Source organism: Lingula anatina, chromosome 7 (assembly GCF_051362555.1).
Source record: "Lingula anatina isolate TDL-2025a chromosome 7, LinAna3.0, whole genome shotgun sequence".
In the NCBI taxonomy this organism is placed as follows: Eukaryota; Metazoa; Brachiopoda; class Lingulata; order Lingulida; family Lingulidae; genus Lingula; species Lingula anatina.
In genome coordinates this window covers 3,390,441-3,408,363 of record NC_141773.1, presented here as the reverse complement: position 1 = coordinate 3,408,363, position 17,923 = coordinate 3,390,441, and the positions used below count along the sequence as shown (strand labels likewise).

Sequence of the window (17,923 nt, the reverse complement as noted above, 5' to 3'; positions counted from 1 at the left end):
CATTCTAAAACATATTATTTGTAATATAACAAATTAAATTAAATTATTTCTTTATTCCTTTCAAAACAAGGGAATGAAGACACTAGAACCTCGGGATGGAGTACGTCAGACAAGGGTCGAAAGCTCATATGGACCGCACTTCAACGACGATGTAAGGCACCAAACTGTGGAAGGACAACCTCAACCAGGTCCGAGTTCTCCCGGGGATAATCTGAGTCAGGATTTACCACCACGACCACTTGTGCATGTTGGCACCGGCCGTGACTCCGTTACAGCGCGACTGGAGCCATTAAATCAGAATTTCAGTGAGGGAAATGCGGCCGCTCCTGAAGACCGTGGTTCTTCCTCACCCCCTGTGGACTGGTACAGCCCCGTCTCACCTATGTCCAAAACACAGTCGAAAGTTTTTCAGGGCCCAAACCGTGAAGACAGGGATTGCGAAGCCATGGGCGAAGACACAGCCGAAGAGAGACAGGGCCAAGACGCTGTGGAGGATGCAAGCAGCGAGAATTCTGTGCGAGGTTGGATGGGTTCACTGTCATCTTTTCTTAGAGATGTTGCCCCAGTCTTCTGGATGTGTATTTTGTGTACAGAAAACTCGACACCACAGCTGTTCTCAGCTTAAAACAATGCTAAGAATGGCCATTGATAAGACTGACTAATGCAAAGACCGGCTAATGTTGAGACTGGCTAATGCAAAGACTGACTAATGCTAAGTCTGGCTAATGCAAAGACTGACTAATGCTAGGTCTGGCTAATGCACAGACTGACTAATGGCACAATGTAAGGTTAATACTCGTGTACATTCCAGTAATTTAAGTGTAGACTGAGACCCATCAAATCTAATGTGTTGTGATCAAGTTTCTTCATAAAGAAACTTTGGCAAAAGTTTAAGAGAACTTTGATGTCCATCCAAATATTTCACCAGGATGAAGTAAGAGATGGCAGTTCATTAATGAACTGTTTATGGGCCTCAAACGGCGCATAAAATATCTTTTTTAAATACGACGTTCTGATATGTAAATTATGTGATGATATTAGACCTTGTTGAAGCCATAATAGAATGTAGATTGTAACACTAATAATTATAATAATAATAAAAATAAAAATAATTTGCAAAGGTAAATAGAACGTACCGTATTGTATGAAGTCGAGAAATGCATGACCTGTATTACTTAAAGCATTTTATTTAAACCAAAAACTCAGCGTTATTGTTATGTGAGGATATTCTGTTTATTGCTTACTGGTATTTATGGCATAGCACTATCATACTAAAATCAAGTTTACGTAGTTTTTTTTATCGACAAATACCCAGTATATATAATTGTTTTGATTTGGGGCAATGAATGTGTAATCACCGACCAAAATCACTGCTGATACCAGTACCCACAAAGTTGTTTGTAATTCTAAATGGCCTAAAAATATTATAGGCCTACCAAAGTTAGTGAAACATTTTATATGGCCTCGTCTAGAAGTGGAGAAAAATGCAGCAATAGTTATAGTCGAGACCTACTGTAGATGTAGATAGTCTGGAAGAATTCACAATCTTTGGCAAAGGAAATCTTTACAATCTTTGGCAAAGGTGACAATTAAAACTGAAAGAAATCACCTCACTCACCCTGGTAGATGTTATGTAAACCTAATGTAGTACACTGTTAATAAGGACAGTTAACTAGTTATATAGGACACAGGACGGTAAATGTATTGGTTTTGCCTTTTATCGCTTAATGTGTGTGTGTGTGTGTGTGTGTGTGTGTGTGTGCTCATACATGTATGCATGCATGCATGCGTGTGTTTTTATGTTTTAAGATGGAAGGAGTACCTCTGCATTGGAGTGATGTGACATTGTTAGTCATATGATGAAAATTTCAAAGCTCATTTAACAAAACAAATCAGATACTCCAGTATACCTTTCGAGCACGCTTAGTCTGTTTGGTTAAGACAGTCTTTAACATTTTTAAAGTCAGCTTGGCGACGTTTCATATATTTCAGAATTCTCAAACATAAGAAGCGTTCGTGTTTAAAAATGCAATGCATGTGTCAAAAAGGAAAAAAAAAAACGAGACAGACAGGTGTTAAATAGACCTACATTTAGTAAGTTCACCATGAATCTGAAAGGCTCGCTGACTGTGTTAGAAGTTCTGGCTGAAAGGCCAATAATGCGCAGCTTTCACGCGATACGCGAGGGCGCTACAGTAGGGCTTCACGTGACTTAACTAGCCAATCACAGCACAACAATGTCATCGTACACAGACTCTGTGATAAGTGCTCAAGTGTTAGTTCGTAGTAACTAGCGTCTGACACGTGCAGAGGAGTTTATTGTAATATATATTGTTCTTATTGTTACATTATAAAAAATATAACTCTGTATCCAAGAAGTAACTATACTGTACCAAGTACTGATGGTGTGCAGAGGTCATATATTTCAGAATAAGCCATTACCACTAATTTATAACTATTATTTTTGTTTAATATGTTATTTATGAAAGAGTTCATGAAATATTATTTTAAGTTGTTAAATAGTGATCTTATTCTTTTTATATTCAAATAAATGAATAATTTGAGTAAAAATGGTCTTCCACTTCTATTTTGTATTTTTCCTTTTCTGCAAGATTATTTTGGAACAGTTGCAGCATTAAAAAATTAAAATAAATAGCAATCTGAAAGAAGAATTTTGCATAATTACTAAATGATGGTAGGAATTTTGGATTAAGAGATTAATTAAATAGTGATATTGTCAGTCAATTTATGTAGAATCTGATAATATGATTGAAAATGATTGAATTCTTGGCCTTGCACTGGACAGTTTTACATTTGTGCCAAGTGCTTTTTTTATTATTATTATTATTTTTTTTTTGGACTCCATTGTACAGTGGTAAAAGTTCTTCAATTGCCATGAAAGTTTTAAAACAGACTCTGTATGGTGCTGCCATCTGCTGGTGCTATCGGCAACGAATTAGTTTGCCTTTGTTTCTGAGTGAATCTACAGTCTAAAATCACTATTTCTGAAAATAATTTCGTTTTGCTGAGGGTAGGCTAGGCAATGCACGGCAAACTTCTTAGTACGTGTGTACAACATAATTTTTTTAAACCCTATTGGTCAGGAGTTGCTTGAAGCATAGCACAGCGTTGCTGTCTATCGACAGCAGGCCGTTAGTTTGTCAAGTATCACGAATTACCCACGAATCGCGAACCCATTCATTTATCTATGGCAATCTAGCAACGTATTAAAAATACACGCATGCGCAGTGGGCTATGCGTGACGTCATGCAGTCTATTTCTGGGGATGAATCACCTCAGCGCAAGTGCCCCACTTGTTTTAGACTATTGGTTTCTGTATATCAGATAAAGGAGAGTTTTCTAACTTATTTTTCATATTAAAACTTAAAAGAATGTCACAAAAGACCCGAAAGTACCCGTTTACATGTGGCTTTCTCTGCACTATATTTTTAAAGACTGACAAATGCAATCATTGATTATTGGAATAAAGCATAAATGTACTGTATAACAAATTGGCGGCGTTGGTTGGAAACGCAACAACATATAAACATATTCCCTGTATTGTTGTCGATACGACGGCACTTCAGTTTTCTCCGCTTGACAGTAAGGGGCCAAAATATATATAGGTTTACACACTGGCAGAGGTAGGAAAGCTCGTTGTTAGGACACTGTACACAAGAAGATTGAACTCACAAATCAATAGTCCTATCTGAGATATGGCGGCAAGTTCCAGAGCAGAGCAGAGGAAATATGACGTTTTATTGTTGAGTTGTGATAGAACAATGTTTACAGGAAACGCAGACGAGGAAGCTATAACGAGAAGTGAAAAATTTACGGAAGCGCTCTTGGAATATTTGGAAAAAGAATGTAAACTTAATGTATTCTATGCCCGCAGAGACGTGAACCCTGGGCAACTTGTTTTTGAGGCACCTTTTAATGCTTTAGAAAAGTCGAAGTTTATTGTACCAGTCATGTGCCCGGCGTTCATCCAAGACTGCTGGAGCAAATATATTGCTGATAGTGCCTTTCTAGATCGGTTGGGACGTGCCGAGTTCATACCCGTATGTGCCCTTGGCGTTACCGTCCAAGATATTAACGACAAAATGAAGAAATATAGGGTTATAAGATCCCTTTACTTTAATGCTAATGAAGTCCTTCCTAAAGACAAAAAAGCGCTGGGTGATCTGCAGAGAGCGCTGACTGCGAGTGTTTCACAGCCGGAACAAGGTCAGTAGCAGAAATAGATGATTCGATCTTATCTATCTCTCTCTCCCTCTCCCTCGATGTGTTATAATTTTTTTTTAATATATTTATTCTCCCAGAAAGAAAATGTTGTTACAAATTACATAAATTGTTCTCTCGCTCACTCACTCACTCCTCATTCATTCGTCTTCTTTCTGAAACAAGTGTATTAATGATGTCCATTTTTGTTTAACTTTTCTTTCTCACCTTTACTAATGTACCTGAATTTTTCTACTTCAAAATACCACCTTATCATTTTTTCCAATTCATTAAAATTTAACTTAGTTTCTTTAATTCTCTTCCTATATATATAATATTTTACAATTAGTATTATTTGATGTAAATGTATTATAAATTGATATATGAAAATATAAAGAAAGACAACTGGAATAATGAACAAATGGATCATTGGGCAAATATATAAATATAGCATAAATTAATATAGTTTAAATACAAAATAGGTATGTTACTCAGGTTACAGCTAATGATCGTGATCGCGAAACTGTTTGTAGACCCTACTGTATAGACTTCATCCGAAAGAGGGGCTTTTTTTGTTATTGTCAATACAGGGGGTATCAAATGAGTCGTGGGCTTTGTCGAGTTGTTTTTGCACGTTGACAAAAAAAAAAAAAAAAAAAAAAAAAAAAAAAAAACAACGGTGGGTCTATACGGGACTTTTTTTATACAATATTATTTTTCCGTTATAAATATAGCCCTCTAGTAGCTATATCAGGATACCTTGCAACGTATAAGTGGTCAATTTAAACAAATGTACAATAATATAAATCACTAATTGAGAATAAGATTAATAAAATTGTTTATTGGTTGAGTGGGTTGAGTCCACCTTATTCACATTTCTTCTTGACTGACAGGTTTGAAATTAAAAATTAAAACCTGGGACGCAAGGGGATCTTTCTGCCTAACATTCTCCGATTAGAGCTCACTACGCAGTCCCCTTATTCATAAGTGCCAATGTTTGTAGACCCTTTTGTAGGCTATAGATTTTTTCCAAGCGAGGGGCTTTTTTTGTTATTGTCAGTACAAATGAGTCATAGGCTGAGTCGAGTTGTGTTTGTACGTTGACAAAGAAACCAACGGCGGGTCAATCCCCATTTTATATATTATTTTCCAGATAATATATCAGAATGGCTTGCAACGTTTCATTTTGTCGGGAAAAGTGATAGACGATGTTCCCATCTTTAGTAATGGATAATGAATCTGATCCAACATTCAAAGCTATTTGATTGCATTGTTTTTAAGTGCGTTTTTACGGGTCGGAGAGTAGCCATCTATGAAGGTCTACGATGTCCGACATATTTCAGAATAATTGCGATAGACACCGTTTTGGTGGTAAAATGGAATTTATAATATTTCTGTGTGTTGCTTACAATGTATTTTCATTGTGGAATTTTGAATTTCATATGAAGAACTGTTATCCTTTTAATAAAATAGTACAAAACAAAACAGTTCTTTTATCCTTATGCATATGGCGGTCCTCGCATAAACACCCAAACCTACTGTAATATAGAGGTGCAATTGATGTCACAGGCATGCTCTTAAAATATTTAGTGCTCAGATTGCAAACTATGTTAGGGCCTCACATGAAGAAGTTTGTATCAGAGTTTCACTCTACTGGAACCATGAATAATAAAAAATAATTCATCGTCTAACCCCAAAAAGGAACATACGTTAATGTCACAAGTGCAAACGTCCAACTGTGAAACGTTTGAAAATCCAGTCATCACTGGTTTTGGTCTTTGATTTATCTCCTTCAAGTATAACGTTGTAAAAAATTAAAATAATCTTCTGTATAGAGCAATTGTCTTTGAAAAACTTTAGTTTGCTTGTCAATGAATATTAAAAAAAAAGGGGGGGAGGGGAATACACCCTACCGACAGTAAAGTAAACATTATATAAATTATTTTTCCCCTCGTGCTCCAAGTATTATATCAGAAATGCCAAACTCTCATGGAATCACAATATGTTTTTTCGGTCAGCAAAAGAAAACACTGTTTTCTCTTGCACCAACAATGAAACATTGTAATAATTTTTCTAGAGAACATACGATACCAAATATTAGCCATGACGCAAAGCCCCTTGAGGTACAGTGTACCGCACGTTTTTGGAACATACGTAACTATTTAGGGCTCTCTGCGTAATGTAAAAGACATGGTAAAAATTAAAATTTGAATTTAAATTGAGCCAGTCGTGGATTTTTGTTCTATATACTGTTACGTTGCACTAGTACTCCTGTCAATTGTATTCTATATCAATGGGCATTATAACTATAGCGAGTATAACTCGTGGTCACTTTTGGTGACAACTGTGGACAAAAATAAAGGAGCCCGGATGTGGAGGTTTTTGGACACACCCACTGAGAAAGGAAGGAGAAGAGCGACATGTAGGCGTGGAGAGCAAGGAGCTAGCATAGATGGACTATGTTTTAAGTGATCATGGATGTATAGTACTATACATAAAGGCAAAGGAAAGTGAGTGACTGTACGTGCACTAGTACACAAGTTGATGGAAAATATGGAAGCTGGAAAAAGTGAATGATTGTACATGCATCAGTACACAAGTTGACGGAAAACAGAGAGGGAACTATGATTGACAAAAGATAAGAAACGTTGAGAAAAAGCATTGACTATTACGAACAACGCAAGGAAGGTACGTAGGCCTACACAAATGAACAATGACAATGAAATGGAAGTGCGTGGAATGACTCTTTTATCCTGTGAACACTAACTTTGTTTGAACATTATAAAGCCCATATTAGTTAAGTTATTTAGTTCAATGTTATTATATGTTTAGTTAGGTTTTAGTTCAATTAGTAAAATATTATCATTTTAATTTGAGGTGTTTGTTTTCATTCGTATTTATGTTTATGCTTTATTTTTTTTGTTATTAAAGAACTCAATATAGGACGTAACAAAAATGGGGGCTCGTCCGGGAAATGACGCGTTTTCTACTGAACAAATAGACTGTATGAGTAGTTAGGTTCAAAGTTGTGTCTTATTTATGATAGTACAATAGTGTAGATAGTAGTAGATAGTGTAGTAGCCTAAAGATGTCGGAGTATAAAGAATTTTTAGAAAATCCCACAATAGAAGAGTTGCAAAAATTCAAAAAGGCCGATTTAATCGCAATATGTAAAATATTAGAGGCAGATGTCCAAACGTCTATGTCTAAGAGCCAGTTGAAAGAAATAATCATAGACATCAGTGACATTGATTTACCGTTAAGCTCAAGCTCTGATAAAGACGCAAAGAAAGCTAAGCCTGACATAGAATCGGAAATAATGCTTAAAGAATTAGACATCGAGTTGAAGAAATTAGATATTGCAAAAATAGAAAAGGAAAATGAGACGCTTGAGTTAAAAGTTAGGTTGAGAAAGATAGAACTAGAGGCTAGGGATAATCATAGTAGTAGTTTCACAAATTGTTCACAACAATTGAGGTTTGTCCCACCCTTCAACGAAAGAGAAGTAGGCAAGTTTTTTATGCATTTTGAAAAGGTTGCAAAAAACTTAGAATGGCCGAAAAAACTTAGAATGGCCGATAGATAAGTGGTGTATTATGCTCCAAAGTGTGCTCACGGGGAAGGCTCAGGAAACATATGCCGCGATTTCGTTAGAGGATAGCGGAAATTACGAGAAAGTTAAGCACTCCATTCTCAAAGCCTATGAATTAGTACCAGAGGCATATAGGCAGCAATTTAGAGAGTTATACAAAAGGGACGACCAAACGTTTATTGAGTTTGCGCGTGAGAAAGAAATGTTATTCGATCGGTGGTGTAGGTCGAGAGATGTTGGATCAAATTTTGAGAAATTAAAGCAAATGATCTTAGTAGAGGAGTTTAAGGAATGTGTCTCAGATTCATTGAAAGTTCATATAGAAGAATCTCATGTAGATAGTTTGGAAGGTATAGCTACTATAGCCGACAACTATGCGTTAACGCATAAAAATTTTTCAAAGAGTAAAAAGGCTGTGGAAAAGGTTTCTCCCAGTCAAACATTGTCACACCTAAATGAGTTTCCCCGAAATTTCCCTCGTACTGAAAGAAGGGAGGACGCTGGGTCAAAAGCATTTTTGGGACCATTTTGTAATTTTTGTAAGAAAAGAGGGCATGTTTTGAGTGAATGTTGGACTTTGCAAAGGAAGAAAGAAAACGAAACATTGAAATCAAATGCATTGGTATCGTTCCCTGTGACAGATTTTAGAGATGCTACTCAGAAGGATGAGGATAGGTTTTTGCCTTTCATCTCTGATGGGTACGTGTCTCTCGAGAACAATCCGAGTGATATGAAACCAATTAAAATATTAAGGGATACGGGGGCTAGCCAATCCTTGTTGTTACAGGGAGTTTTGCCTTTAGATGAAAATTCGGACACGGGTGAGCAGGTTCTTGCGCAGGGTATAGAATGCGGTTTCTTGAACGTCCCTTTACATCAGATTCATTTGAAATCAGATTTAGTCTCAGGTCCTGTGATAGTTGGTGTGCGTCCATCTTTACCAATTAAAGGGGTGACATTGTTGCTTGGAAATGATTTAGCAGGAGGAAAAGTGATTGCAGATCCTATAGTTTGTAAAGATCCCCATGCTCACCTTGAAAATGAGGTTGAAAGTGAACGGTCTTGCTCCGTAAATGTGCTTACCCGTGCTATGTCAAAAACTGATGAGAAAAAGAATGAAATGGAAGGTATAATTGATGAATGTGTTGATGATGATGGAGAAAATGAACTGGATGTTGAGAGTAGTGAGTTACAACACCCAGAGAATGACTTAGTTACCGAACAAAGAAAGGATGCTGATTTAGCTAAACTTTTCAAATTAGTGTTGTCTGAGGTCGAGATAAAAAAAGTCCCTCGTGGATATTTTATACGAGACGGAGTATTGATGAGAAAATGGAGATCTCCCGCTATACCTGCATCGGATGATTGGGCCACAATTTACCAAATTGTTGTACCTGAAAAATTCCGACCAGTGATTTTAAGCGTCGCACATGATAGTCCTATGGGAGGTCACCTTGGGGTTAGAAAAACGCAAGACAAAATTATGAAATATTTTTATTGGCCAAAGATCAGACGGGACGTCTCAGAATATTGCAAAACCTGCCATGCGTGTCAAGTGGTGGGAAAACCAAACCAAAAAATCCCATTGGCTCCACTTCATCCAATACCAGCAGTTGACGAGCCATTTAGTAAAGTCATTGTAGATTGCGTTGGTCCTTTACCTAGAACGAAAACGGGAAATCAATTTCTACTTACAATCATGTGTTCTTCGACACGATTTCCGGAGGCAATACCTTTAAGAAATATCAAAGCAGCTACAGTGGCAAAGGCCATGATACATTTCTTTTCTTTTGTTGGGTTGCCGAAGGAAATCCAGTCTGATCAAGGCTCAAACTTTACTTCATCTTTGTTTCAACAGGTCGTATACGAGATCGGATCAAAGCAAATTTTCTCAAGCGCGTATCACCCGCAGTCACAGGGTGCATTGGAAAGATTCCATGGGACCTTGAAAAACATGTTACGGACATATTGTTATGAAAATGAAAAAGACTGGGACGAAGGTGTTGATCTCCTACTGTTTGCGGTAAGAGACGCAAAACAAGAATCTCTCGGTTTTAGTCCGTTTGAGTTGGTTTTTGGACATACTGTGCGTGGGCCGTTGATGGCATTAAAAGAAACAATGCTGGCAAAGAGTAGAAATCAAAGTAGTCCCTCACTGAATCTTCTCGATTATGTCACAAAATTTAGGCACAGATTGAATAGGGCTTGTGAATTTGCAAGGAACAATTTGAAGTCCGCGCAAATTGAAATGAAAAACTGGTACGATCAAAAATCTTGTGCCCGCGAATTCAACATAGGTGATGACGTTTTAGTCTTGTTACCTATTGTAGGAGATTCGTTACAGGCAAAATATCACGGTCCATATAAAGTGGTTAGAAAGATCAATGAGGTAGATTATGAAATACGAACTCCAGATCGTAAAAAAATGACTCAGTTGTGTCACATAAATATGATGAAGGCACATTTTGAACGCAAAGAAAAACGAGACAGAAGTGAAAAAGTGATGAATGTGGAATGGATGGAGAGGAAGTCAGTTGAGGAAAATGAGAATGATAGTGATGTTAAAGAAGTAAAACTTCACAACTCAGATGTATTAGAGAAATTAGATAGTGAATTACATCATTTATCACCAAAAGAAAGACACGAGTTGATTGAATTGATTTTGAAATACCGGTGTCTGTTTCCTGATGTACCAAATAGGACTAATGCAGCTGTACATGACGTTGTTCTGGAGGAGTGTACTCCTATCAAACAACACCCGTACAGACTAAGTCCTAAAAAGGCCGAGTTAATGCAGAAAGAGGTTGATTACATGCTCCAAAACGGTTTCATTGAATTGAGCCAGAGTAATTGGGCCTCTCCTTGTATTTTAGTACCAAAAGCAGATGGATCAATGAGATTTTGCACTGATTTCCGTAAGCTCAATGCAGTGACCAAAACTGACGCTTACCCCATTCCTAGAATGGACGATTGTATCGACAAGATAGGGAAAGCAAAATTCATAACAAAGTGCGATTTGCTCAAAGGGTATTGGTGTGTACCGTTGTCAGAACGAGCGAAAGAAATTTCTGCGTTTGTTACACCAACCGGTTTATACCAGTACAAAGTTATGGCGTTTGGTATGAAAAACTCGGGTGCTACCTTCCAAAGAATGATGGATAGTTGTTTGAATAACTTGGAAGGCGTTGAGAAATATATTGACGATATTGTGATTTTCAGCAATTCTTGGAAGGAACACATGATCAAGTTGGAAGAAGTTTTCCAAAGGTTAAAACAGGCTAGTCTGACCATAAATTTAGCCAAGTGTGAATTTGGTCAGGCAAAAGTTACGTATTTGGGACATGTCGTGGGTCAGGGGTGCGTAACACCTGTAGAAGCTAAGGTTAAAAACATCATTGATTTTCCTCAACCTCAGAACAAAAAAGAGCTTATGCGATTTCTAGGCATGTGTAGCTATTACAGGAAATTTTGCAAAAATTTTTCTGATGTTACTGCACCTTTGACCGATTTGTTAAAAAAGAGGAATGTTTTCAACTGGTCGTTAGAGTGTGACAACGCCTTCACTAAAGTGAAAGCGTTATTATGTTCAAACCCCGTGTTAATGGCACCTGACTTTGATAGGCCATTTAGATTAGCTATTGACGCTAGTGACGTAGGAGCGGGTGGAGTGTTATTGCAGTGTGATGGGTTTGGTATTGAACATCCTGTGGGATATTTTTCGAAGAAATTCAATTCTCATCAAAGAAATTATTCCACTATCGAAAAAGAAACGTTAGCACTAGTGTTAGCTCTGCAACATTTCGATGTCTATGTTGAATGTACACCTCAACCAGTGGTTGTGTACACTGATCACAACCCTTTAACATTCTTGCGAAAGATGAAAAATCATAACAGACGTCTGCTTAAATGGAGTTTATTGTTGCAAGAATATGATTTGGATATTTTGCATATTAGAGGAAAAGATAATTGCATCGCCGATGCTTTGTCCAGAATATATTAAATATTATAGTTAATTAAGGATCATGTTGTTGTGTATATAGTAGTTATAGTTAATTAAGAATTATGTAGTTTGTATACAATATTTATAGGAATATTCCAAGTTTAATCTTATCAATTAAACTTGACTTAAAAGGGGAAGGGTGTTACGTCGCACTAGTACTCCTGTCAATTGTATTCTATATCAATGGGCATTATAACTATAGCGAGTATAACTCGTGGTCACTTTTGGTGACAACTGTGGACAAAAATAAAGGAGCCCGGATGTGGAGGTTTTTGGACACACCCACTGAGAAAGGAAGGAGAAGAGAGACATGTAGGCGTGGAGAGCAAGGAGCTAGGATAGATGGACTATGTTTTAAATGATCATGGATGTATAGTACTATACATAAAGGCAAAGGAAAGTGAGTGACTGTACGTGCACTAGTACACAAGTTGATGGAAAATATGGAAGCTGGAAAAAGCGAATGATTGTACATGCATCAGTACACAAGTTGACGGAAAACAGAGAGGGAACTATGATTGACAAAAGATAAGTAACGTTGAGAAAAAGCATTGACTATTACGAACAACGCAAGGAAGGTACGTAGGCCTACACAAATGAACAATGACAATGAAATGGAAGTGCGTGGAATGACTCTTTTATCCTGTGAACACTAACTTTGTTTGAACATTATAAAGCCCATATTAGTTAAGTTATTTAGTTCAATGTTATTATATGTTTAGTTAGGTTTTAGTTCAATTAGTAAAATATTATCATTTTAATTTGAGGTGTTTGTTTTCATTCGTATTTATGTTTATGCTTTATTTTTTTTGTTATTAAAGAACTCAATATAGGACGTAACAATACATATATGTTTTTAAAAATTGAATACAACTTTGAATTCAATAAATTTTATTTTTTGACACTTCAGCATGTGAATTGCACCTCTATGTTGGGTTTGGATGAAGATCTGGAATTAAAAAAGGGTTACTTAGTGTAAAAGGATGGGGTGTAATCAAGCACCATTTATACATTTATTCCTGACTTTAAGGTTTGAACGACGCAGAGGAGGGGGGGGAGGTTCAAATGACTGATAGGTTATTTATTTGTTGTCAGCTATTTGTTTATATGTTGTTAAGGAAACCAGTCGCCAGCTGACTACCACGTTTTCTTTCTTTTTTTTTTTCTCTTTTTTCTTTCTTTTCTTTTTTCTTTCCTTCTTTGCTTCTTTTTTGTAATAAAATCCAGAATGTTAACTGGATTTAGGCTCTTACTTTTTGTTAACATATTTGCAGATAGCAGGAATAACGAAGGACTAGGCGATGAAAGCAATGAAGAAATAAGTCAAACACAGGCAGGGTCAGCTCCGTCAGGTGAAGATGTCACGTAAGTTAATGTCTTAACCATTATGCATTGTACTCCTCTCCAATGGACAGGATTATTACTTTGATTAAGAGCTGAATGAGTTGTAAATTGGATCATAGTTATAAAGAATAATTTGATAATCCGAGTCATACAGACAAGGGCAGATACCGAGTGATATAGGGAGTTCCTCTCTTTTCATTTTGTTAATTTTCAAATGTTTATTAATTGTACCACCAGCGTTGGCGCTGGCGGTACACATGGTTTTAGTCCCGTCCGGATCGTTCCGCCGGCTCCGCCGACATGTTACCGTTACCGCTTCTCCTCCTAGACGGTAAGGGCCTCCGTACCCATCTCTTGGATTTAGGTCACCTATTATCTCAACTCGTTCCACGTAAAATTTGGGCTTTGTCGGTATTGGGATCTAGGTGTGGCACTCATTGCAATGCACCCTTGTCCAAAAATGGCAAAATTAAATGCTAATTATCTACCCTACGGAAGGAAGTATGGGAAAAATTTCTTCAAAAGGGTTTCCAAAAGTCATATGTGTAGATTTCAAATATGCCCTCGACTTGACCCTTGACCTTTATTTCAAGGTCAAACGGGCCAAATTTTTCAAAAAAAAAAACGAAATTTTTTACGAAAAAGAATACTTTGCGCTGTTATTCAGACACTACACAGACTTAACCAATAATATTATTGGAAAGTGTTACCCTTCGGGTCATCTTTCATCTCCGTGAATTTGGGGTCAATCGGTGCATTTTCACGGGAGTAGCGGCCATAAGATACCAAAAACTGAAAACTGTCTCTAATTCGGGAACCGTTAATACTAGACGACCATTCTTTTTTGCATTTTGTAGAGCATGTAAAGCTCAACACTGAAAGTGGTCTCCGTTTTTTTGTATTCCTTACGGTTTTCGAGTGACGCTGTATCAAAAAGTACATATTGGTGGTGAAAGCAAAATGTGCAGTACGGTAATGGATAATAAATTTTGAACCCCGGGAAAATAAAACATAAGGCTTGGCGAGGCAGACAACTTCTGGTCAAAATGACATTATTTCATGAAATTTGAACATCTGGAACTTCTGAGCACCTCCCATTTCAAGAATTTCAACCAAAATGACCATTTCTTTATTTTAATTAATTATTTTTCTGTAGGAAATTTATGGCACATTATTGTAACTTCAAAATTATAACATCTAGTCCCTTATATCTCCAAAACTGACAGAGATGGGTCCATAGTTACTATTGAAGTTGAATAGGAAGTCATATACTTGTAATCTTACTCTGAACTTGAAATTGACATTTGACCTACTTTAAACCATAAACTGAACTTTGCAACTTTTTAATGCTTTTATTTTCAAAACTGGCAGAGATACGCCCATAGTTACTATTGAATTTGAATAGAAAGTCATTAGAGGCAATTAACTGTGACCTTAAAATTGACCTTTGACCTACTTTTAACCATGAACTGAACTTGACAAATTTTGTTCCCTTTTATCTCCAAAACTAGCAGAGAGAGGTCCATAGTTACTATTGAACTTAAATAGGAAGTCGTATACTGGCAATCTAAATGTGACCTTAAAATTGACCTTTGACCTACTTTTAACCATGGACGTAACTTTGCAAATTTTAGTTCCCTTTTATCTCCAAAACTGGCAAAGATACGCCCATAGTTACTATTGAATTCGAATAGGAAGTCATATACTGGCAATCTAATTGTGACCTTGAAATATATATATATATATATTTGGCATATTTTGAGAATTCTTGTTGATTGAATTTTTTACAGCTTGTCAAGCATAAGACTGGTGGTGGTGTCCCTCTTTTTGTGTGTGTGTGTGTGTGGGGGGGGGGGGGGGTCTATACGAATGCGCTTACTCCAGCTGGTGGTACAACATTCGGAGGCAGTATCGCCTCTCTGATCCTCTAGTTTTCATTCTCTACCAAAATGGTTTGTGTAGTGAACTTAGATCTTAATTTACTAAAAACTAATGAAAAATACCACAAATCGCACATAGAGAGGATGAAATTTCCCCTTTTTGATATTCTAAATAGGAAAGTGACAGTAATAACAGATTTCGCATCATAAATTTGGTGAGCGATATGTGATGTTGAATGATCAAGATCAGTTTTGTTACGTATTCTGTTATAATCTCAGTGCTTACCCGTCTCGTAGACGGCTCTTCGTGGATTTTTCACCTTCACTGCATTTTCTCTTTGCAGTATAGTGTAGCTTTTTTTATAAAACGAACCTATCCTAGAAACATTAACTTTCTCCCTAAATTTTTGTAAGTCTTATATTTACTTAGTGCTGCAAACATTTTAACGCGATTTCTTGATAATAATAATAATAATAATTATTATAATAATAATATTGATAATTTATTGATCATTAAAATGTGTACAGTTACATTTTACAAGCTCTCTATACTACAGTTTTACATAAATTGTGCACATAAGCCTAAATAAGTATAACTACTTTAGATCATTCAAATACCAAAATACATATAAGCTAACTACTTCAAACGTGAGAACAGATGACCAGAGGATGTGACCTGACACAGAAATTTTGTAGATCAAACATTCGGAAATACAATAAGAATAAAGTTAGGAATAAGAAAAAAAAGAGGTAAGCGTTTAAAACGCCGAGTAAGCATTTTTAAAACAGGATTTTGTTATGCACTGTACACATATCCAATGCCTATTTTAGTATGTGCATCTTTCAGTTATGTAAACCCACTTCAGTTGATCCCCTTTATATGAGAGAGAGAAGGATATAAGTAGGAAGGAATTGATTAAACTGTTTTTTTTTTTTTTTCATGTCAAGTTTCAATTATTTTTATTTATTTATTTTTTTTTTCTTCATTTTTTCAGGGGTGCCCAGGGACAGTCTGGCCACGTGGAATTTCAACAAGAGGTAGATCTAGCTTTGTTAACAAAAGTTAATTCAGGTTTGATTACGTGATATTCTACTGAATATCTGCAATGACAATACATATATCGCAATCGAGAGTTGCAGTTCAAATTTGTGGGCTGGGAATTTTTAACTTTTTGATTAACTTGATTGCATGTTCTCACATTGGTTTGTTTTTCATATTTGTTTTGCTCTTCTTCTGATATGAATCCCAAATATGCATATCATCCAAATACACTTGAATAACAAATTTCGTCATTTTTAAATTTACTTTCTAAAACATACTATTTGTAATATAACAAAATTAATTAAAATATTTTATTTTTTACCTTTCAAAACATGTCAGAATGGAGACGAAGGCCCAGGTGAACCACACTTCAGCGAAGATGTAATGCACCAAACTGTAGAAGGACTGTCTATTAGAGGTGTTGCCCTAACCATCTGGACCTCTATGTTGCATACTGAGAACTCGACACCACAGCTGTTTTCCAGCTAAATCAAATGGCAAGACTGACCATTGCAAAGATTGAATGATGCAAAGACTGACTAATGCTAAGACTGGCTAATGTTGAGACCGGCTAATGTTAAGAACCTTGTAACGAAACTGAGGGTCCGTGTAACAGAACCTCCGCCCTCCATATAGTTATAATGGTTAGGGTTAGTCTGATCTAAGTGGGTCAAAATCTAGGGCAAGTCTCACCTGTACAAATGAATGGGAAGCAGACTCTCTGTTATGGGGGACTGTGACGACCCGATATGTCCTACGACCAGAGAAGGCCAGATATGTCCGACAAAAAAGAGCCAGAAATGTCCGACAGGCCAGATATGTCCGACACAACTGGCTCTTTTTTGTCGGATATATCTGGCCTTCTCTGGTAGTAGGACATATCTGGCCAGTCGGACATATCGGGTCGTCACAGGGACTCTTGTGTCACGTGACATCGGCTAATGTTAAGACCGGCTAATACACAGACTGACTAATGGTAAAACTGGCACATTCCAGTAATTTAAGTGTAGACCGATACCCATCAAATCTATTGTTTAGTTTAGTTTATTTCACTGTAACATATGCATCCACTTGTGTGGAAGAAAATGACAATATGAATACAATTTTTGTGAATATTCTATTAAACAATCACAATGAGTAAGACTACTTACCTATTTACTTATTTACTTAAAAAAAGGACTACTACTACTCAATTGCTGATGAGTGCAGCACTGTGTTGTGATAACTTTATACATAAAAAAGGTTTGGCAAAAGTTTGAGAGAGCTTTGATGTCCATTTAGATATTTCACCAGGATGAAATAAGAGATGGCAGTTCATTGATAATCTGTTTATGAAGGCCTCAGAAAATATTTTTAAAAAATACGAAGTTGTGATATGTAAATTATGTGATGATATTAGACCTTGTTGAAGCCATAATGGAATGCAGATTGTAACAATACAGGGTTGCTACTTAATATGGAATATTTTTATCATTGTTATTTTTGAGTGCTGATTAAAATTTTTTTGGCTTGAGTCATTAAAAAAGTATGTCACTGAGTGATAATAACATCCAGTCTTCTGTTGTGAGATATTTTGGTCAATAATATCAAATCTGACATAAGATGCCATTCAAAAGAAAGGAACACCCCCAGAAAACCATATCAACAGTTTGATGTCAGTATAAACTTTAAGATAAGATATTAAAGAAAATGATAGCCTCCGGACAGTGATATGTTACACAGTCAAAGAACTCACTACAGTAAATCATGAAAAGTCAGTAATTGCGGGTATGACCTCCAGCAGCCGCTTGCAGCGCCCTCATCCTACACGGCATACCCTGTGACACGTTTTTTAGAGTTTGGGT

The 17,923-nt window shown here is 36.5% G+C and overlaps 2 protein-coding genes across 2 annotated transcripts; both read left to right on the top strand.

The window, feature by feature from the left end:
* Positions 1-3,750: 3,750 nt before the first annotated feature.
* Positions 3,751-17,060, top strand: LOC147760625 (uncharacterized). Its single transcript, XM_087018542.1, has 4 exons — positions 3,751-4,227; positions 13,088-13,178; positions 16,033-16,075; positions 16,419-17,060. Exons 1-4 carry the CDS (start codon positions 3,783-3,785, stop codon positions 16,566-16,568), a joined length of 729 nt encoding a protein of 242 aa, XP_086874668.1. The 5' UTR covers positions 3,751-3,782; the 3' UTR covers positions 16,569-17,060.
* On the top strand, positions 7,793-12,574 carry LOC147760626 (uncharacterized). The gene has a single exon (XM_087018149.1). The coding sequence runs from the start codon at positions 7,818-7,820 to the stop codon at positions 11,811-11,813; it is 3,996 nt and encodes a 1,331-aa protein (XP_086874275.1). The 5' UTR covers positions 7,793-7,817; the 3' UTR covers positions 11,814-12,574.
* Positions 17,061-17,923: the final 863 nt, after the last annotated feature.